The 21,020-nt window shown below is 65.7% G+C and overlaps 3 protein-coding genes across 9 annotated transcripts in view; 1 reads left to right on the top strand and 2 right to left on the bottom strand.

The window, feature by feature from the left end:
* The window catches only part of KCNK6 (potassium two pore domain channel subfamily K member 6), an 8,192-nt gene extending 7,530 nt beyond the window's left edge, over nt 1–662 (bottom strand). For both annotated transcript variants that reach the window (XM_073322316.1, XM_073322317.1), the window contains exon 1: nt 26–662. In XM_073322316.1, the coding sequence (XP_073178417.1) occupies nt 26–335 (310 nt within the window). In that variant the 5' untranslated portion in view covers nt 336–662. The remainder of the gene's footprint in view (nt 1–25) is intronic.
* YIF1B (Yip1 interacting factor homolog B, membrane trafficking protein) lies at nt 45–21,020 on the top strand. Of its 6 annotated transcripts, none has more exons than XM_073322322.1 (11): nt 45–284; nt 8,727–8,950; nt 9,179–9,283; nt 9,940–10,018; nt 10,538–10,595; nt 11,580–11,735; nt 12,135–12,228; nt 12,573–12,724; nt 18,454–18,585; nt 19,765–19,809; nt 20,212–21,020. In XM_073322322.1, exons 2-11 carry the CDS (start codon nt 8,762–8,764, stop codon nt 20,231–20,233), a joined length of 1,032 nt encoding a protein of 343 aa, XP_073178423.1. In that variant the 5' UTR covers nt 45–284; nt 8,727–8,761; the 3' UTR covers nt 20,234–21,020. The 6 variants fall into 6 exon arrangements, with proteins under 6 accessions (XP_073178423.1, XP_073178422.1, XP_073178421.1 ...); XM_073322321.1 differs by lacking the exons at nt 45–284; nt 19,765–19,809 and adding exons at nt 7,571–7,681; nt 19,810–19,849; XM_073322318.1 differs by lacking the exon at nt 45–284 and adding an exon at nt 7,572–7,681.
* Nucleotides 14,406–17,278, bottom strand: C23H19orf33 (chromosome 23 C19orf33 homolog). The gene is made up of 4 exons (XM_073322330.1): nt 16,666–17,278; nt 15,901–15,965; nt 15,600–15,668; nt 14,406–14,692 (listed from the first exon to the last, which is right to left on the bottom strand). The coding sequence occupies exons 1-4, from the start codon at nt 16,685–16,687 to the stop codon at nt 14,588–14,590; spliced, it is 261 nt and encodes an 86-aa protein (XP_073178431.1). The 5' UTR covers nt 16,688–17,278; the 3' UTR covers nt 14,406–14,587.

Genomic DNA, 21,020 nt, shown 5'->3' with positions numbered 1-21,020 from the left:
AGGGGCGGCGGGCGCGGGCGCTTACCCACGGTGGTGACCAGCGTGCTGGAGAAGAAGAAGGCGGAGGCGAAGTCCCAGTTGGAGGCGCCGGCCGAGCCGTTCCGCAGCACCGACACCCCGTAGCGGTTGGCGCTCAGCACCCGCTCCAGGAAGCGCTCCAGCGCGCTCTCGTTCAGGCAGGGGCTGGCCCGCAGGAAGGCGGCCTTGAGCGAGCGCAGCTCGGCCCGCAGCCGGCTCTCGTAGGGGCGCTCGATGGCGGAGACGAGCAGCGCGCCCAGCAGCAGGTAGCCCGCGTAGCCCAGCAGGCAGAGCCCCAGCACGGCGCAGCGGTTCATGGCGCGGCCGGAGCCCCGTGCGCCCTGGGCGCGGGCGGGGAGAGCGCAGCCCGGAGCGCCCCGCGGGCAGGGGAGACCCGGGGCCCCCGGAGGAGGAGGACGGCGGGGAGGGGAGACCCGGGGCCCCCCGGGCAGAGCCCTCGGTGCGCCCCAGGGAACGGGGGGGCCCGGAGCCCCTCGGCCGCTGCTCTCCCCCTGGCTACGTGTCCTTCCAGCGGAGCTTCCTGCTGCTGCCGCCGGCTCCCCGGAGCGAGCCCCGAACCCAGAGACCCGCCGGGCCGGTCCCCGAGCGGCCGCGCAGCGACCCCTGCCTGCCGCCCGGCGGCTTCTTAGGCTGGGGACAAGCCCCGCCCAGCGGGGCGGGCTGGGACTCGGGGCCCCGCCTGGTCTCGGGGGGACCCCAGGGGATTCCCCGGAGCGGAGGCGGATTCCAGGGCCAGGCAGGAGCCTGGTCCCTGCCGGGGGAGGGAGGAAGGGGCCACATGCACCGACCTCCCCCCGTGCCCCCTCCCCGCTCATCCTTGGCTGCTCTCCGGCTCCTTTCCGATAGGGATCTCAAAGCACTTCACAGACAAGGGACCAAGCCTCCCATCCCTCCGGGGAAACAGGTCACTGCTGTTCCTATTCCACAACTGGGGAAACTGAGGCAGGGGGTTGGTCCAAGGACAGAGCCAGCAGCAGAGCTGGGAATAGAACTCAGGAGTCTTGGCTCTGAGCACGAGGCCCCGCTCTCCTCCAAGGGAGAAAAGCCTGAAACTTTCTGAAAGCCACTCTGGAGTCTGGCCAGTGGGAGGAGACGTGTAATCAAGTGACATGGGTTTTAACACAGATGGGTGCATGGACTCCCCCTCACTCCCCCCCCCCCAAGCCAGTGCAGTGAGCCTGGAACAAGGGCATCTCTGTCTCGCAAGACTTGTTCTCTTGTGCACAGTAAATAGCATATGGGTGACATTAACACACACACAAACACACTGTAACTCAGCACCCTGTCTCTGCCCTGGGGGGCTCTCACACCAATCAGGTCTCACGTCTTTGCAGGCAGGATCAGCAGCTCAGGGGTCACCTGCTGGGTGACAGTAGTACCCCAGTGGCTAGGTCACTCCAAAAAGTAATTTTCCCTGGGTTGTTACTCACCCCTTCTTGTCAACTGTTGGGAATGGGCGACGTCCAGCTTGATGGAATTGGCCTCGTTAGCGCTTATCCCCCACGTGGCCAGGCAACTCCCATCTTTTCATGTACTGCATACGTACACGTATGTATACGGCTTCCTGTCTTATTCACTCCATGCATCTGATGAAGTGGGTTCTAGCCCACGAAAGCTTAGGCCCAAATCAATGTGTTCGTCTCTAAGGTGCCACGAGGCCTCCTCGTTGTTTCTAGTGGTTCCCTCTGACTCACCACCCCCCATCTGTTCCCTGATCTGTGCAGTCTGGGTCAGGCACCAGGGTAACTTGGGAGTGGAGCAGCCAAGGTCAGTGAAATTGCACTGGGGTAAAACTGGTGCAGACGGGAGGAGATTCAGCCCTGGGTGTTCTCCGGATCTTCTGAGGGAGCTTTGTCCCTGTGTAACCCCCTTCCCCCTCTTCATCCTCTCAGGCTGCTGAGCAACTGTGGGAAGGGGGGTGCTAGGCAGGGACCCTGCCCTAGCCCCCTTGCTGAGCAGCGTGGAGTGAACCATGCCCAGCTGATAACAGCATTCCTGCTCCAGGGCTTGTTCTGAGGTCATCAGCCAGGCCAGGCCAGGCCAGCACAGCACAAACTGCAAAGCGAACCCAGCCCAGGATGGGGACAGGGATTTGGTGGGTCAGGAGGTCAGAGCCTGAATGCGCCAGGAAGCTGCTTTGGGCATAAGGGGCACTCCTGGAAGAGGAGCGGGCAAAGGGAGCTGCCAGGAGGGAAGGCCCAGCAGGGTAGAGGAACTGGCAGGGGGTGCAGGAGAGAGGGCATTGGGGCACATCCTCTTTCCCCTGTTCCCAGTAACGCTGAGGCTGCTGTCTCCCACCTACTGGTTGAATTTTTCAAAACATCCTAAGGAACCTAGCGCCCCATTCCCAACCCCCAGGCAGTTTAGAAAATCCCAGTCCAAAGTCACCATCTGAACAAAACACAGAGGAACCAGCTCGACCCTGTGGGAAGGAGGGACAAGGGATAGGGGAGCAGGTGAGAGCCCTCGTCCCTCTGCCATCGGCTCCTTACACTGCAGATGTGACTCTGGAAATTGCTCCGTCTGGGCCAGAGCCACCTACCAGGAAAGTCCAGTTTGGGCAGCTTTCGCAAGGAACTATCCCAGCCCTTGGCAGCCCCCTGCAATTTGTCCTGGGGGCCCCCAGGGGTGTCATGACCCTGGAGAGGGGGGGCCCTGACTGAGCCTTACAGGAACTCATGTATTAGAGGGGTAGCTGTGTTAGTCTGGATCTGTAAAAGTGGCAAAGAGTCCTGTGGCACCTTGTAGACTAACAGACGTATTGGAGCATGAGCTTTCGTGGCGAATACCCACTTCGTGGGATCCATGTCCTGGAACTTTCCAGAGGCAGGTATAAATATGCAAGCAAGAATCAGGCTAGGGATAACGAGGATCAATCAGGGAGGATGAGGCCCTCTTCTAGCAGTTGAGGTGTGAACACTGAGGGAGGAGAAACTGCTTTTGTCCTTGGCGAGCCATTCACAGTCTTTGTTTAATCCTGAGCTGATGGGGTCAAATTTGCAAATGAACTGCAGCTCTGCAGTTTCTCTTTGAAGTCTGGTCCTGAAGTTTTTGCTGCAGGATGGTTTCAGAGTAACAGCCCTGTTAGTCTGTACTTGCAAAAAGAAAAGGAGTACTTGTGGCACCTTAGAGACTAACCAATTTATTTGAGCATGAGCTTTCGTGAGCTACAGCTCACTTCATCGGATGCATACCGTGGAAACTGCAGTAGACTTTATATACACACAGAGACCATGAAACAATACCCCCTCCCACCCCACTGTCCTGCTGGTAATAGCTTATCTAAAGTGATCATCAAGTTGGGCCATTTCCAGCACAAATCCAGGTTTTCTCGCCCTCCACCCCCCCCCACAAATTCACTCTCCTGCTGGTGATAGCCCATCCAAAGTGACAACTCTCCACACAATGTGCATGACAATCAAGTTGGGCTATTTCCTGCACAAATCCAGGTTCTCTCACCCCCCACCCCCCTCCCAAAAACCACACACACAAACTCACTATCCCGCTGGCAATAGCTCATCCAAAGTGACCATTCTCCCCACAATGCGCATGATAATCAAGGTGGGCCACCCCCAGCACAAATCCAGGCCTTCTCACACCCCCCCCCACCTCCATACACACACAAACTCACTTTCCTGCTGGCAATAGCTCATCCAAACTGACCACTCTCAAAGTTTAAATCCAAGTTAAACCAGAACATGGGGGGGGGGGGTAGGAAAAAACAAGGGGAAATAGGCTACCTTGCATAATGACTTAGCCACTCCCAGTCTCTATTTAAGCCTAAATTAACAGTATCCAATTTGCAAATGAATTCCAATTCAGCAGTTTCTCGCTGGAGTCTGGATTTCAAGTTTTTTTGTTTTAAGATAGCGACCTTCATGTCTGTGATTGCGTGACCAACCTAGCTACACCCCCCCGGGGGGCTGGAGCACCTACAGCATGGGGAGAACCTCTCCTGTGGGCACGGGTAGTGTCTTCACTGCTCGAAGTGTAGACCCGGCAATGGGCTTTAGCACATGTTCACCTGGGCCAAGGTATTAAAATCACAGCACAGGAGGAGCCGTCATAAGCCCATACTCTGTGCACAGGGGCTGGTTTATCTATGGTGCCATGCCTGTCCCATTAGTGTGCTCTCTGAGGCCCTGCTAGGCTCTCCCCGGGTGAAAGCATTCCCACTGCAAGGTCCTGGGCTTTGACCTGACTGAGCATATCTCCTTTCAGAAGCTCCTTCCTGGGAAACAATGTCAAGATAAAGAGCTGAAGCAGCATCAAACACAGCACGTCCCCCATCATTCAATTCCTGAGCAGCCAGGCTGCCTCTTTGAAATGCAGATAGACTGGATAGTTGTGTGGATAGTTGTGAACAGAGGAGAGATGGCCTGCAAAGCTTGGCAATTAACCTCAGAAATGGGCATTAAACGACCTGTGTTTACCGGGCGGGACGGGCTACTCAGCACTAAATGACAGGTTTCAGAGTAACAGCCCTGTTAGTCTGTATTCGCAAAAAGAAAAGGAATACTTGTGGCACCTTAGAGACTAACCAATTTATTTGAGCATGAGCTTTCGTGAGCTACAGCTCACTTCATCGGATGCATACTGTTGAAAGTGTAGAAGATCTTTTATACACACAAAGCATGAAAAAATACGGGAGGTATTTTTTCATGCTTTGTGTGTATAAAAGATCTTCTCCACTTTCCACAGTATGCATCCGATGAAGTGAGCTGTAGCTCACGAAAGCTTATGCTCAAATAAATTGGTTAGTCTCTAAGGTGCCACAAGTACTCCTTTTCTTTCAGCACTAAATGTTAATCTGGATTTGATAAATTCAAGTTAAGTGGTGTTCATACCAACATGGGTGATGGAAACTCAGGTAAACGTGGAGTTTTCAGTTTGTGACTCACTATTTTAAGTTTCCTCTTTTCAACTAAAAAGAGGAAGCTGTAATGCCCCTAAAACCCCTCACAGCAAAGCCCCTTGTGGGCTGAAGTTGGGGGGAACTTCCCTGTGGATGCAGGTTGCAGAATGGTCCACTGAAGGCATTCTCACCTCTTCCAAGTTCCATTGGACTCACAACAGTGGATACCAGGGCTGGAGAAGGGCTAGTGGGCTAGGTGGACCCCAGGCCTGACCCAGCCTCACAGTTCCTATGAGAACGGAGGAAACACCTTGTATCACCACCAAGGGGGTAAGTATTGGACAGAGCCTGCTATTTTCAAGCAACACCAGATCAAAGACTCTATCTCGCACCTTTGCCTGTCTTCCCTAGCCCTGGAGCTCAGAGGAACCCGCCTCAAACAATCCCCTCTAACGAGGAGTTTGTGTATATAATGCAGGCGGAACCAATGTGCTGTATGCTGTCCAGACACAAAGTCTGCAGAAATGCCAGGTCCCAGCTTGCAATGCTCCTGCTTGACCCAAAAACCAGAACTCAGCGAGTCCCAGCGTACCACATTCCATCCTGAGCTGAGGGGTGTGGCCTGTGGAGGCGGCCGTCCCGGCCAGCCTGGCTCTGTCATACAGCGCGAGCCGGGGAGGCGGCAGTCCCGGCCGGCCTGGGTCCGTCGTACGGCGTGAGCCGGGGAGGCGGCCGTCCCGGCCGGCCTGGCTCTGTCGTACGGCGCGAGCCGGGGAGGCGGTGGTCCCGGCCGGCCTGGGTCCGTCGTACGGCGCGAGCCGGAGAGGCGGCCGTCCCGGCCGGCCTGGCTCTGTCGTACGGCGCGAGCCGGAGAGGCGGCCGTCCCGGCCGGCCTGGCTCTGTCGTACGGCGCGAGCCGGGGAGGCGGCCGTCCCGGCCGGCCTGGCTCTGTCGTACGGCGCGAGCCGGGGAGGCGGCAGTCCCGGCCGGCCTGGGTCCGTCGTACGGCGTGAGCCGGGGAGGCGGCCGTCCCGGCCGGCCTGGCTCTGTCGTACGGCGCGAGCCGGGGAGGCGGTGGTCCCGGCCGGCCTGGGTCCGTCGTACGGCGCGAGCCGGAGAGGCGGCCGTCCCGGCCGGCCTGGCTCTGTCGTACGGCGCGAGCCGGAGAGGCGGCCGTCCCGGCCGGCCTGGCTCTGTCGTACGGCGCGAGCCGGGGAGGCGGCCGTCCCGGCCGGCCTGGCTCTGTCGTACGGCGCGAGCCGGGGAGGCGGCCGTCCCGGCCGGCCTGGCTCTGTCGTACGGCGCGAGCCGGGGAGGCGGCCGTCCCGGCCGGCCTGGCTCTGTCGTACGGCGCGAGCCGGGGAGGCGGCCGTCCCGGCCGGCCTGGCTCTGTCGTACGGCGCGAGCCGGGGAGGCGGCCGTCCCGGCCGGCCTGGCTCTGTCGTACGGCGCGAGCCGGGGAGGCGGCCGTCCCGGCCGGCCTGGCTCTGTCGTACGGCGCGAGCCGGGGAGGCGGCCGTCCCGGCCGGCCTGGCTCTGTCGTACGGCGCGAGCCGGGGAGGCGGCCGTCCCGGCCGGCCTGGCTCTGTCGTACGGCGCGAGCCGGGGAGGCGGCCGTCCCGGCCGGCCTGGCTCTGTCGTACGGCGCGAGCCGGGGAGGCGGCCGTCCCGGCCGGCCTGGCTCTGTCGTACGGCGCGAGCCGGGGAGGCGGCCGTCCCGGCCGGCCTGGCTCTGTCGTACGGCGCGAGCCGGGGAGGCGGCCGTCCCGGCCGGCCTGGCTCTGTCGTACGGCGCGAGCCGGGGAGGCGGCCGTCCCGGCCGGCCTGGCTCTGTCGTACGGCGCGAGCCGGGGAGGCGGCCGTCCCGGCCGGCCTGGCTCTGTCGTACGGCGCGAGCCGGGGAGGCGGCCGTCCCGGCCGGCCTGGCTCTGTCGTACGGCGCGAGCCGGGGAGGCGGCCGTCCTGGCCGGCCTGGCTCTGTCGTACGGCGCGAGCCGGGGAGGCGGCCGTCCTGGCCGGCCTGGCTCCGGGGGCCGGCTGCACGCTCAGGGTGCCCTGTCGGGGTGCGGGGGCTCGGAGGCTCTGGGGCTGGGCTGGGACAGGCCGGGGCCTGCAGGCTCCGGGGCAGGGCGCTCGGCTGCCCACTGTGGCTCCTCGGCCTCTCGGGAGGCCTGAGGCCCCAGGCCCAGGTTCCCCCCAGGGCTGGCCCCGGCCCCGCAGGGCCCAGCTGATGCCCAGGCTGGGCGGGCGACTCCAGCCATGGGGTCCCAGCCCCAGGCCCTGGGGGCGAAGGGCGCTCCTGGGCCTGGGCCTACAGCACTGGGGAAAGCCTGAGCTAGAGTAGCCGGCCGCCATCTTGGAAAGGGGCATGGACAGGGACGTGCAGCCACGTGACTGCCCCGCAGTCGCCATCTTGGGCAGGGATGGGGGGCGGGGCATTTCGGGTCGCGCGACCGCACACGCAGCGCGGCGTCTTGGCAACGTGACCTTCCGGCGCATTGTCCAACGCACGCGCCACGACACTGCGCCGGGCAACGGGCCCCCGCCGCTTGCCCAATGAGCGTGGCGGCGGCCCGGCACGTGACGCCTCGGCCCGACCCGTGATTGGTAGGGCGGCGGCGGCGCGCGCTGATTGGCGGCGCCTGCGAACAGTGCCGTTCTCCAATTGGTCGGTTGGCCCTAAGTGGGCGGGGCTTCCCTTAAAGCGGCAGCGAGGCCCGGCTGACAGTTCGCCGGGGCGGAGCGCGATGAACCCAGATGGCGGCCCCGGCGGGGGGCTCCGGCAGCGTCAGTGGGGGAGGGGGTGACGGGGGGAGGGGCGGCGAGGGGGCTGTCTCGGGGGGGAGGGGCGGCGAGGGGGGTGTCTGGGGGGAGGGGCGGCGAGGGGTCTGCCCGGGGGGAGGGGCGGCGAGGGGGTGACGGGGGCTGTCTCGGGGGGAGGGGCGGCGAGGGGGGTGTCTGGGGGGAAGGGCGGCGAGGGGGTGACGGGGGCTGTCTCGGGGGGGAGGGGCGGCGAGGGGGTGCCCGGGGGGAGGGGCAGCGAGGGGGGTGTCTGGGGGGAAGGGCGGCGAGGGGGTGACGGGGGCTGTCTCGGGGGGGAGGGGCGGCGAGGGGGGTGTCTGGGGGGAGGGGCGGCGAGGGGGGTGTCTGGGGGGAGGGGCGGCGAGGGGGTGACGGGGGCTGTCTCGGGGGGGAGGGGCGGCGAGGGGGGTGTCTGGGGGGAAGGGCGGCGAGGGGGTGACGGGGGCTGTCTCGGGGGGAGGGGCGGCGAGGGGGCTGTCTCGGGGGAGGGGCGGCGAGGGGGGTGTCTGGGGGGAGGGGCGGCGAGGGGGTGACGGGGGCTGTCTCGGGGGGGAGGGGTGGCGAGGGGGCTGCCCGGGGGGAAGGGCGGCGAGGGGGTGACGGGGGCTGTCTCGGGGGGGAGGGGCGGCGAATGGGGTGTCTGGGGGGAGGGGCGGCGAGGGGGTGACGGGGGCTGTCTCGGGGGGGAGGGGCGGCGAGGGGGTGTCTGGGGCGGGTTCAGGCCCCCTGGCCGTGGGGCACCTCCCTGCAGTGGCCTTTGGCGGTTGCTGCCTGCGAGCTCGTTGGTGGGATGAGGTTGGGGGGTCTCGCCCTGTCCCCAGGGGCTGGCTGTCTCGGGGACCCCCCCATGGCCGGCATCGCTGGAGGGCCCCTCGTGGGCAGCCCCAGCAGAGCGGCCCGTGGCTGAAGGGGCTGAGGAGAGCCAGCTTCTCCAGCCTCTAAGCCGATCGCGTGGGGGTGCCCCCCTGTGCCAAGTCCCTGTGCCCTGGGGTCCCATCACCCCAACTCACCTGCTGTCTCCTTCCCGCAGCCTCCAAGCGCCGGCTGCCGGCCGCCTCCTCCAGCATGGCTGATCCTCCCCAGCTGTTCGATGACACCAGCTCCAGCGCCCTGGGCAGGGGCTACGCTGCCCCGCAGTCCCCCCCTGTGGGCTACCCTGCACAGGGCTCCTTCCTGGCTGAGCCCATGTCCAGCTTCGCCATGGCCTACGGCAGCACCCTGGCCAGCCACAGCAAGGAGATTGTGGACAAGAACGTGAGTGTGGGGCCAGGGGGAAGGTAGCGGGGGGAGACGTCCCATCCACAGCGCAGCCTCCAGTTTGTCCTGTTGCTGGGACAGAAGACTGAGTGGCTGCTTCTCTCTGACCCTACCCTCTCCTCGTGATGCCCCCTGCTCTGCACTTGGTGCTCCCCCCCACACATGGGGCCCCCCATCCTACACCCCTGCCCCCCTGTGCCCTGAGCTGCTTTCCTCTCCTTGCAGATTGACCGCTTCATTCCCATGACTAAGCTGAAATATTACTTTGCCGTGGACACTGTCTACGTGGGCAAGAAGCTGGGGCTGCTTCTCTTCCCGTTCATGCACCAGGTAAGCCCAGAAAGGCTGAACCTAGCTGGGTAACTGGAGCCACGGCCTTGTTCGTTAGCAGGTTGGGTGATGGGAGTTGCAAAGGGCTCTTTAGCCTGCAAACTTCAAATGGAGGATTGAAGAGTCCAGGACGTCACCTCCACCATCCACCTCCAAAATCAGCTGGCGCCTAAGTCTGAGTGCGCATACAAGGTTGTGCGGGTCGTCCGCATCTAGGGCCGCTCCGCCCCCTGGTGTGGGGCACACTCTCTGGATGGTCAGTCTGACTCCACCGGGCCCATTCTGCAGCCCCTTACAACCACTCTGCTGTAGTGTTTAACACCCATGGGAGGGGGGACGCTGGTGGTAGGGCTGTGCTGCCGGCAGGGCTCAGGGTGATGCAGCACCCCCAGACCCGCACACTACATAAGTGACTCTCCAGTGCAGGGCTATTGGCCCCGGGGCGCTGGCTCCTGGTTGCTGAGTGCCGCACCAAGAGACGCTCGCTGGGTGGCCTGGGTTTAAAGCTAAACGAGCTTCCTGGCTGGCTCGTACCGTGAGGCCGGTTCAGGAGGATGGGCACCATGCAGAGATTGCCCTCCCTTGCCAGCTCACCCCTTCTGGCTCTGCAGCACTCGGGTGTCTGGGGTTCCCCTCACAGGTGTGTCTCTTGGCAGGACTGGCAGGTGCGATACCAGCAGGACACACCTGTAGCACCACGGTTTGACATCAACGCCCCTGATCTCTACATTCCAGGTACCTTGCTGGGCAGCAGCGTGTGGTCTGATTTGACCCTGTGCAGAGGGCAGGCCCTCGTCCTTCCGGGCTTGTAGGCTGAGTCCCGCAGTCCCTAGCCAATGCAGCACTGGGCGCTGGGTGTTATGGCCTGACTTTCAGGGGTGCTTGCATGGGAGGTTGAAAGTTGCACAGTTCACTGTGGATCCGAGCAGCAATATAGATTAGTTGGCTCCCTGAAACCTTCCCTGGTTTCCGAGGCCTTGTCTACAGGAGGAAGCTGAGCGGCCTGGCTACGGTGGGGGAATTATTCTGCTGTTGCCAACTCTTCGGGAGTAAAGGCAGCAGAGTTACTCCCTCCACCATCTCGGAGTTTCCTGTGGGCATTGGGAGCCCTCTCAGCTTAGTAGCCCAGGTTGGCATCTCCCATGTGCTCTTTCAGGAGGTCTATGCATTCCCTATCCTCTGGGCCGGACTGGTCCCCTCTGCATGAGAGCAGTGACTCTGGGACTCACCAGCTTGTTTCTCTTTCCTTCGCAGTCATGGCTTTCATCACGTACATCCTGGTGGCTGGCTTAGCACTGGGAACCCAGAACAGGTGAGGAGAGTGCTCCCCAGGCATAGGCGCCGACTCGTGGATGCTCCGAGGCTGGAGCACCCACAGGAAAAACTTGGTGGGTGCTCTGCACCCACTGGCAGCTCCCCACGCCAGCTCACCTCCGCCTCTCCCCCTGAGCGCGCCTTCCCTGCTTCTCCCAGCGCTTGCTGCCACGGAACAGCTGTTTCATGGCGAAACAAGCTGAGGGAGGGAGGCGGGAGGAGCGGGAACGTGGTGCACTGGGGGGGCCAAGGCGGGGATTTGAGGAAGGGGCCCAATAGGGACAGGGAGGGTGCGGAGTTGGGGCAGGGGTTGGAATGGGGGTGGGGCGGGCAGGGGTGGCGCGAGCACCCACTGGCGCCAGGAGAAGCTGGTGTCTATGTCCCAGGTGCAGCAGCAGCCTTGGGTCTGTGCTGTCCTGAGGACTCGGATCTGCCCCGTCTGCGTGTGGTTCTCCTGAGCGTGGGGGTGCAGCAGCCTCGTGCTGGGGGTGGGCGCTTTCTCAGACCCTGCGCCAAAGGTCAGGCTGATCCATGTGAACAGAAGCTTGACCAGGGTAAAACTGGCAGCTGCTGAGTGCCCACATCCTTTCCAGGAATGCCCTCCAGGCGGGGAATTTTAGTGGGAGTGGGGGGACCCCAGCCTGAACCGGCCCCACCTTCCCAGGTATGTCAGTTGGGAACGCCATGCTCCTGTGCCTGGAGCAGACCGTCCTGTGGTGGCCTCTAGCCAGCAGTACAGGAGCTCTCTGCGTGTCTCCGTGCCCAGAGGGAGGGCGTGGGGTCAGCCTGACCCTGCTGCTGGTGCCCGGCATTCGATGGCCTGCAGGCTCCCCGGGGGGCTGGGAGGTGGCCGCATGGGAAGCGTCGTAGGTCCTGCCAAGCCTAGGCTGCCAGGAACTCGCCCATCGGCAGGCTGGCACCCTTTGACCCTCCCAGTCCCAGCTGGTGCCCTTTGACCGTCCTGACCCCTGTGCGAATGCAGGTTTTCTCCCGACATCCTGGGCTTGCAGGCCAGCTCGGCCCTGGCCTGGCTGATCGTGGAGGTGCTGGCCATCCTGCTGAGCCTCTACCTGGTGACTGTGAACACGGACCTCACCACCATCGACCTCGTCGCCTTCTCGGGGTACAAGTACGTCGGGTGAGTGCTGGCCCCTCCCCAGCCTGGAGCTGCAACCACCGCACTCGAATGGGGGGAGGAGACCAGCCCTGTGCCCTGCAGGGAGAGGGGATCGTGTCCCAGTCTCTGAGCGGCAGAGGGGCTGGGGTCAGCGCTCTGGGGCTGACGCAGATGTGCAGTGTGTGGAGTTAAAGGGGCCTGACTCTGGGTGTGGGTCCAGATCTCTGTCGAATTAAATTAGCGCCAGGGGGATGCGTTTGGAAACGTGTCCCTCCCCCCCAGCCTGTGAGTGACCACGCTGCAGTGGGGTGCTGGGCCAGGGCCCTAGCACAGGAGGGGGTGCTGGTGGCACGGCTCTGCTACCCCCAGGGCTAGGGGTGGCACCCCACACCCGCTCACTTCATGCCTCTCCTGCGGCAGGATGATTGTCGGCATCGTGTCCGGCCTGCTGTTCGGCAAGACTGGCTACCACCTGCTGCTGAGTTGGTGCTGCCTCTCCATCTTCGTCTTCATGGTAAGGGCTGGCTGCGGCAAGGGGACAGGTGGCCTGGGTCAGTCACGGGGTGGAGTCTAGCTCTGGGGCTGGCTACTGGTTTGGCTGGTTCTGACCTCGGGACTGCGCTGCTGGTGCTGGGCCCCGTGGAATCAGCGTCTCCCCTGCGTTTCCTCTCCGGCTGCGGGAGCTGAGGAGAGCGTCCCAGGCCGGGCCCTTGTCCTGGGGACCAACCGGCTAGCGGTGCCCAGTATATTGGGCTCGGACGGCTGGGGGGGGAAGAAGCGGCAGCATGTGCCATGTGGCCAGTGGCCCAGGGCTGCTCCCACCAGGCCCTGGCCTAGCGCTCTCCCCTCTCCCCCCAGATCAGGACGCTGCGGCTGAAGATCCTGTCGGAGGCGGCTGCGGAGGGCGTGCTGGTGCGGGGGGCTAAGAACCAGCTGCGCATGTACCTCACCATGGCTATCGCCGCCCTGCAGCCGCTCTTCATGTACTGGCTGACCTTCCACCTCGTCAGGTGATGGGGCCTCCCTCATGCATCTCCTCTCCAGCTGCCCGGGACCCTGCCCCTCGCTCCCCAGCCGCGCTCCCTGCCTGGGGCCTGTTCACAGGCAGGCTGATGGCGGGGGTCAAACAACGCCGTGTCCGCTCCAGCTTGTGCTGCGGTGACGTCCTTGTGTTAGGGTTAGCGGGGTGTGGGGGGGGGGGCTCCTGGCCAGGATCCTGGGGCGGGGTTCCCTCTCTGATGGGTTTAGCCCTTTAGTAAAGAGACACTGCAGGGTTTTGTTTAAGGGCCCCAATCTGGGGCGTGGAAGGAATCTCGCTGTCAACGGGGGAGGCGCTGCCCTTGGGGGAGGCAGCTGGAGCTTGGCATATTCCAAGTGACTTGTCTCTGAGAAGGGGACCAGCTCGGGAGATCTCAGGCTCTGCCCTGGCAGTGTCTGTGGAGGGGTGGGACCCTCAGCTGGGCAGTGTCTGAGGGGTGGGGGTGTCCCTTACCCTCCAGTGCCTCCTCCGTGGGCAGCTGTCTTCCTGCAGGGCCGTGAAGAACCAGCTGCCTGGAGCTCCGTGTGGGCCAGCCCTGCGCCACCTCGGGGTCTGCCTGGTTCTGCACCAAGCTGCTGGGGTGGGGCTAGTTTTGCATGTGAAATGCCAGCCTGCGTTCCTGCCTAGAGCCGCCCCCACCTCCAGGCTGGGCGGCACCAGCCCAGGGCTCACGGGGTGCTGGGGGCACGTCTGGCTGTCTGGCCATTTTGAACCAACAGCTGTTTTTTGTTTCTCTCGGTGTTGGCCGGGGGTGGCTGCCAGGCTGGGGCCTAGGCCACTGGGGCCAGTCTTGCCCTGGACACGGCCTTTGGGCTGGTGCTACGTAGGCCCCCCCCTGCCCGGTCTAATGCCTCCTGTCACTGGCCTTCAGGGCTGGCTTCCTGCAGCTCCAGCTAATGCCTGGGCAGGTCTCCCCCAGCTTTGCTAGACCCCCACCCCCCCGGCTGCATGTTAATGCATGTGTGCTGCTGCCTGGTGGTTTCTCAGTTACTCTGCTGCGGCTGGGGGGCAGGCCATGTTAGGGCTGCCTCGCCGGGGCCCGCCGGGGCTGCATGCGGCCTGAGCCACCCCCCAGAGCCTCTGTATCCACAAGCCAATAAACAGTAGCTATGGTGGCTCCGTGTGCTGGCGTGCATGGGGGGGGTCACTCACGTAGCCAGCAACAGGGACACCCCAGGGAGACTGCCTGGCCCCCAGGAGCGCAATTGGAGCATCCCCAAGGGCACCAGCACCCATTTGCTGTCCACACTGGAGCTGGCTGGGCGTACGGCTACTCCCCAGCCCCACACTCTGGCCCCTGCTGCTCCTGCCCTGAGCGGGGCAGCTGCTCCCCAGCACCTGCCACAACTGGCTGGCTTGTCACACACCAGGTCTGCTGCAGTGCAGGCAGGAAGCTGGAGAGCCTGGAACTGCTCCACATTTCTGCAGCTGGGGGCCGCTTGCCTCCCCAGGGCCACCTGCCAAGCTGCTGTTCCCTTCCCTGCAGGTGGGGCCGAGAGCACCTCCTGCCACCTTCTCCTGACCCCTTCAGAACCTGTTCTGTGGGTCAGGCCACACCTGGAGGAAGCTGCCTGGGCTGGCCCTGCCCTAGGCTCCTGCTCGTTAGGGCAGGCTAATAATCCCCTGCCTCACACAGCATCCGCAGGGCAAGCTCAGACCCACCCTTGTTTATTTCCAATTAAGGCTCCAAAGGGCAGGCTCCAAAGGGACAGATAAGGGCAGCGGGTGCCCGGCTGAGCTGCTGGTTCTCCTCCCAGCCCTGCTCTCGGGCCGGGTCTCTGCCCAGCGCCAGGTGTGCAGTGTGGGCCAGACGCAGCCAGTCCTGGTGCTGGCATCAGTGGCTCTTCTTTTCCTTGGACTTCTCCTTCTGCGGCTTCTTCTCCTTGTTCAGCTTCTTCTCCTTCTTCTTCTTCTTGTGCTCGTTGCCTGGGCAGTGGGGCTGCAGGGAGAGCGTTGGGGTAAGGGGGGGAAGGACCTGGGCTCCCCAAGAGCCCAGCTCTGTCCCAGGCCTGCACAAGCCTCGGTTTCCCTCCTCCCTGCGGCTGGTGTGTTCAGACAGAGCTTGCAGCGGGGCGGTCTCCTGCAGTGGGGTAGCACCTGGTCCCCTGGGGTCTCTAATCTCCAAGGCTCTGCTGCTGTGATCCACCTCTGTTCCCTGGTGGATCGGGCCCAGGCCCTGACCCTCCAGGACCGTGTTTGCCTGCTAGTGCCAGCTGCTCTCTGCAGCCAGTCCCAGCCCTGCTCTGCCCAGCAGCTGGGGCCGTGCCCGCCCTGGGGGCTGCGGGTCCCACCCTCTGGCCCTGACAGCAGCAGAGGCTGGATTCTAGCCCCAGGCTGGGCCGCGGGGCACCAACAGCCCTGTGGTTATCAGTGTGCGGGCAGCAGAGCTGCCAAGTGCCCTTGGGGGGCTGGGATGGCCCCCAGACCTGGGCAAACAGGGCCAGGGGAGCCAGGAACCGGGCTCCCTGCAGGGGCTGCTGGCCATGTACCCTCCCAGCAAGAACAGGCTGTGGGGCTGTCTGCTGGCAGGGGGCCCTTGGCACCTGGGTGGGGAACAGACCCGCCCCCTTCCCCTGGCATGGGGGGCTCTCCTTATCCCCACTGCATGGGGCTAGGGCAGAGCTAGGAAGAGCACCCAGGAGTCCTGGCTCCCAGTGTCGACCCCCCTCCTCTAACGCTCAGCCCCCTTGTCCCCTCCCTACTGTGGGGAACCCCAGAACCCCCCGGCAATGGTGCCAGCAGCAGGCGCTGGGGGAGGGAGAGGAGGAGGCTGGGCTGGCAGAGCTGCTCAGGAGGGTGCCTATCTCAGCCCTTCCCCCGGGGGGTCCTGGCCCCTCACCCCCTACCTTGCCATGGTGCTCCCCGCTGCTCTCACTGGAGCTGCTGCTGGAGTCGGAGGAGGATCCGTGCTCGTCCTGAGAGAGAGACGAGGTTCAGCCTTGCCCAGGCCCCACCCAGGCCCAGGGCCCCCCCCAGCATTGCAGCAGAGTCAGTGCTGCAGTGGGCATGGGGGGATGCCCAGAGCAGGTGCCCCCCATCCAGGCACCCTGAGTGGTTACCCCTCCCCCACCCAGAGCACCCCCAGACATGGGGCCTGATTCCTGCCCTGACCCCACCCTGGCTCCCTGAATCCTGCCCCCCCCATACCTTGTGTTTGGTGGGGTGCCCCACTTTCTTCCCTTCCTCATGTTTCTTGAGGTCCGGGTCAACAGCTGCGGGGCAGAGAAGAGTGGGTCAGGCTGTGCCCAGCCCAGAGCCCTCTCCCATGGATGGCTATGGGGCACAGGGGTCAGGAAGCGGGGCAGGCAGGGCCCCTGTGCTGGGCTGCTGGTGTCTCTCCCCCGCCCCTGCAGCGCCCAGCACTGGGCCCTGTTCCGCGCCTACCCGCCCCCCAGCCTGGGGAGCGCTGGGGGCCCCCACTCAGCACTGGCAGGGGGAACCTGGAAGACTGGACCCTGGGGTGGCTCTGCCTGGGGGGGTGGGCTCCCGGGGTCTCTGCTGGGGGAGGGCTGGCCCCCGTGGGCACTCCTGGGGTCTCTGCCCCGGGGGGGGGTTCCTGGCTCCTGGGGGGGGCTCTAGGGGGTCTCTGCCCCAGGGGGTTCCTGGCTCCTGGGGGGCCTCTAGGGGTTCTCTGCCCCAGGGGGTTCCTGGCTCCTGGGGGGGGCTCTAGGGGGTCTCTGCCCCGGGGGGTTCCTGGCTCCTGGGGGGGGCTCTAGGGGGTCTCTGCCCCGGGGGGTTCCTGGCTCCTGGGGGGGACTCTCTAGGGGGTCTCTGCCCCGGGGGGTTCCTGGCTCCTGGGGGGGACTCTCTAGGGGGTCTCTGCCCCGGGGGGGTTCCTGGCTCCTGAGGGGGACTCTCTAGGGGGTCTCTGCCCCGGGGGGTTCCTGGCTCCTGGGGGGGCTCCCAGCTCACCTGCTGCCCGGTTACAGTCCATTACGCTCCCGAGTCGCGGCGGGGCCGGGCCGGGCGGGGTTTTATGGGCAGCTCCAGGGCGGGACCGAGCGGACCTTATGCCCGGCCGCGCCCCACGGCTGGGGGTGGGAGGGGGGTCACCCCCCCCCCGCTCTGGGTGCAAACGCCTCGTCCCCGCCTGCGGCCCAGCGTGTCGCAGACAGCTCGGGAGGGGGGACCCAGGCGTCCGGGCTCCCGCCCCCCCCCCCCAACCCACCAGGCCGGCGGGTCTCACACAGGGCCCGGGGGGGCGCGACACTCGCCGGGGCCCAGGGCAGAGCCGACGCCGCGCCCTGGGGGGGGCTCCCGGGCCTGGCCCCCGGGCAGCAGCCGGGGAGTTACCCCCTGCGGGGTCCTGTGCCGGGGGCTGCCCCCTGGCCGGAGTTTTACAGCGGGGGGGGCGGGGAACCTGCCGGCCCCCTGGGCGGTTTCAGCGCCCGCCGGGGTGCGGGCGGCGCTAGGACCCAGGGGAGGCGGAGCCCGAGCGGGTCTGGGGATCCCGGAGCCAGAGGCCGCCGCCGCTCCCGGGTCCCGCTCGGTGCCGCGGGTGAGTGAGGCCCGGGGGAGGGGGAGGGGGAGGGGGAGGGGACACCGGTGGGGGCGGCGGGGGGAGCCCGGGAGCGGAGGGCAGGGCTGGGGGGGGGCACCGGCGGGGGGAGCCCGGGAGGGGAGGGCAGGGCTGGGGGGGGCACCGGCGGGGGAGGGGGGAGCCCAGGACCGGGAGGGGAGGGGGCGGCGGGGCTGGGGGGGGGCACCGGCAGGGGCGGGGGGAGCCCAGGACCGGGAGGGGAGGGGGCGGCGGGGCTGGGGGGGGGGCACCGGCAGGGGCGGGGGGAGCCCAGGACCGGGAGCGGAGGGAGCGGCGGGGCTGGGGGTGGGGGGCACCGGCGGGGGCGGGGGGAGCCCAGGACCGGGAGCGGAGGGAGCGGCGGGGCTGGGGGTGGGGGGCACCGGCGGGGGGAGCCCGGGAGCGGAGAGCAGGGCGGGGGGGGGGGCACCTGACTGGCCGGTTTGTGTTTTTCTGCCCCGGGTCGGCGCGTGTCCCTGGTGCGCTCGGTGAGGACGCTCGTGTGACGCCCTTTGGCACGTGTGTGTTTGTGCCCTGGTGCGAGGGCAGCTGGGGTCGGGAGCACGAACCCCTCTCGGGCCGCAAGTCCCCCTGTCCCCTCCCACCCTCCCTTGTCCCCAGGCCGCAGCGTTCCCCCCACCGCCCCCGTGCCCGAGGCTGCCGGGGGGCATCAGTGCTGGGTCACGGGGCCGCCCCACGGGCCCCTGTCGATCGCCCTGTCCCGGGTGCAAAGGGGTTTGGAAGCCGCTTGCTGCCAGAGACCCCCCCGCCTCCCTGTTAATCCCCTTTGAGCCCCGCTGGTCTCCTGCCCTGGCCTCCGGGCCGCGAGCCCCGACTGTGAAGCGCGAGGCCGGGGGTCCCGCTGGAGCCTGCGACCCCACGACCCGGTTGCCCCAGCGCCGCCCCCCCGGCTCGGGGCCGGGAGAGCTCCCAGGGCGGCACAGAGCCGCCAGCCTGGGGCGGGCAGAGCGCCCCGCACACGCTGGGGCCACGTGCGAGCACACGCGTAGGCAGGCGCTGGTAGCGCCCTCGAAGGGGCCCCGGTTCGGGCCTCGCTCCCTGTGCGAAGCTGGGGGCTGCGTGCTGGGCCCCCAGCCATTGCCTGGTGCGGGCTTGGCGCCCTGCCCCCAGCCCGGGGTGCGGAGCTGCCCGTCCCAGCACCTTCCCTCTGCCCTTGGCAGGATGGCGTGTGAGCTCTTCCTCCTCTCCTCCCTCTGGTTCCTCTTCGTCATCTTCTGGATGGAGACCATCAGCCTCTGGCTCTTCCTGTGCAACTTCTACCAGGACCGAGCCTTCTACCACTGGGGGGAGCGGTGAGTCCCGCGGGGGGGGCCCGTCTGGGCCAGGGCAAGGGCCATGTGAGCACCCCCAGCCAGGCCAGCCGCCTGTCACCTCCACACACACAGCCGCCCATGGGCCTTGAACTCTCCCCCCACCCCCACCCCCAGCTGGGGTGCCCAGGGCCCGGCTCAGCGGGACCCCCAGCTGGTAGGAGCTGAGCAAACCCCAAGAGTGGCACAAGAGGTTAATCCCGGGTAACCTTGCCTGGGAGATGGTCAGAGCAGGGGGCTGGGAGCCAGGACGCCTGGGTTCTCTCCCAGCTCCACCCCAGACTCTGTGCAAAGTGCCCTGCCCCAGGGTAGAGCTACGAGGGGTCAGGGTGGCCCTGGGCCCACCTGCCAGTTGTCTCCCTCCCCAGCTCTTTGCCCAGAGAGGGGCCAGTTCTGCAGGGTGCCCAAGGCTGCTCACTGACTCTGGTGCAACACGGGGCTTGGCTGCTCCCCAGTGACTCAGCATCTCCCTTGCCTCTCCCCCCCCCACGGCAGGGGCCCAGGCAGGGAGCGGAGCTGGCGAGGGGCCCAGGCCGGGAGCGGAACTGGCCTAAGTAACAGGAGAGCGGCCTGAGCTGCAGGCAGGGAATCCACAGGGGGAGAGAACCCAGGAGTCCTGGCTCCCAGCCCCCCCTTGTCCCCCTGTGCTAACCACCAGACCCCACTCCCCTCCCAGAGCCAAGGAGAGAACCCAGGAGTCCTGGCTCCCAGCCCTCCTGTTCTGACCACTAGACCCCACTCCCCTCCCCGTGTTAGGGACAGAACCCAGGAGTCCTGGCTCTCAGCCTGCCCCAAGCTCAGACCCCTCTGGCCAGTTGCCTCCCATGGCAGTCGATAGATAGCAGGGGTTAGCCGTGACTCTCCCCAGCCTCAGCGGGTGCCTCATGCACCTGGCGGGGCTTGAGCCGGTGCCTCGAAAGCAGGCTGCTCCTGTGACCAAGCCCCATGGCCCCCTGGGGAGAGCGAGGCAGGGTCGGGCCTGGCCCCACGTGAGCTGGGTTCAGGAACCACCTCCGCTGACACCACCCCCTGGGGCAGCTCCATCTGTGTGAAAGGGGGACTGACCCCCAGGGAGGCCGGGAGGAAAGTACAGGTTGGTGGGGCCCAGAGGCCAGGGGGATGGCCCGCTGGCCCTGGCTGACGGACTGTTCCCTCCTGCAGGGTCTTCGTCTCTGACCCAGGCCATATGCTCTACGTCTTCGTCAGGTGAGCACCGGCTGGTTCCAGGCCCCGCCCAGCCGTTCAGGTACAGAACCGGCACCGAGCCTTTGCTGTGTGAACTCCCTGGGTCCCAGGCTGCTTGGCCAGGAACAGCCCCGAGCCAGCGGACGCAGCAGGGGCTCCCAGCTGGGACCGTTCCCCCTGCCTGGCAAAGACAGTCCCTGTTGGCCCCCGAGGGCAGCAGAACAGGCCTGTGCCAAGCGCTAAGCTGGGGTGATTCTGGGGGGGAGACCTGAGGCTGTGTCCAGGGCTGCACAGCTGGTGGGACCCCCTATTGCCCATGGTCCGGCTAACAGCAGCAGGGCTGGGCCTGATCCAGATCCAGCTCTGCAGCTCCGGGAGCACAAGGGGCCGAACGTCTCTGACCCAGGCTTTATCTCCTAGCAGCGCTGGGCCTGGCCAGCTGTAGACCTGCTCCCAGCACAGCGGCTGGGGAAGACGAGCACACAGCTGGTCCCTGGCCAGCAGGAACCCCCAGGCGGCTGGAGGATGCTCGGCCACTGCAGAGCCAGGAGGTCAGAGGCGGGGATCCCAGGGTAGGAGGCTCCTGCTGCCGCCCCCATGAGCCACGTGCCCCCGCCAGGCTCAGAACCAGCGCAGGCTGCAGGAAGCCAGCCGGGCACCATATTGAACCCTGGCCACGGGCCAGGGCATCGGGCCAGAACTCTGCCCAGCTGCTGGAGCGTGGCAGGGGCACACAGACGCTGTCCCCTTTCCCCCTGCTCTGAGGTACAGAGGCAGCCTGGTGCTGCAGGCTCAGTGCAGGCAGCCTGGGCCATGGCTGGGATCCAGAGCCAGGACACCTGGGTTCTTCTCCCCTTTGTGGGGCCTCCAGGGATTCTGCCCTGTGTGCTAGGGCGAATATGGAGCTAGCTGCTGCGGGAGGCACAAGGCCGTTAGCCAGCCCCTGTAGGGGTGCAGGCCGCTGTACACCTTTGTGCTGGGCCCTGCAGTTAGAGCAGCCTCAGGGCTGCTCTCAGTTCTGCTCTGCCCCCCATGGGCACCAGGGAGCAATTGTGGGCGTGGAGACTTCTGCCCAGGACCCTGCTCCATGGGCATCAAAGACCTAGGGGACTGGTCCCCTCCACTGTCAGAGGAGCCCCCAGGGGGCTGAGGAGGCGACACAGCCAGGTGGTGTGGCCTGGACACCTCCACGACCCATGGGGGTCTTGTGTAAATAAAAGCTTTGGCACCAA

Source organism: Lepidochelys kempii, chromosome 23 (assembly GCF_965140265.1).
Source record: "Lepidochelys kempii isolate rLepKem1 chromosome 23, rLepKem1.hap2, whole genome shotgun sequence".
Taxonomy (NCBI): Eukaryota; Metazoa; Chordata; order Testudines; family Cheloniidae; genus Lepidochelys; species Lepidochelys kempii.
Note: the sequence above shows the minus strand (reverse complement) of the source record. Positions and strands in the feature narration are given on the sequence as shown.

Excerpts from the sequence above, each read along its gene's own strand:
- YIF1B (XM_073322318.1), top strand. The coding sequence starts at position 7,642 with ATGAACCCAGATGGCGGCCCCGGCGGGGGGCTCCGGCAGC. Across the intron at positions 10,596-11,579 it reads GCACTGGGAACCCAGAACAG|GTTTTCTCCCGACATCCTGG; the intron begins GTGAGGAGAGTG and ends GTGCGAATGCAG. Across the intron at positions 12,229-12,572 it reads TCTCCATCTTCGTCTTCATG|ATCAGGACGCTGCGGCTGAA; the intron begins GTAAGGGCTGGC and ends CTCTCCCCCCAG.
- C23H19orf33 (XM_073322330.1), bottom strand. The coding sequence starts at position 16,687 with ATGGACTGTAACCGGGCAGCAG. Across the intron at positions 15,966-16,665 it reads GGACTGTAACCGGGCAGCAG|CTGTTGACCCGGACCTCAAG; the intron begins GTGAGCTGGGAG and ends TCTGCCCCGCAG. Across the intron at positions 14,693-15,599 it reads GCGGGGAGCACCATGGCAAG|CCCCACTGCCCAGGCAACGA; the intron begins GTAGGGGGTGAG and ends CTCTCCCTGCAG.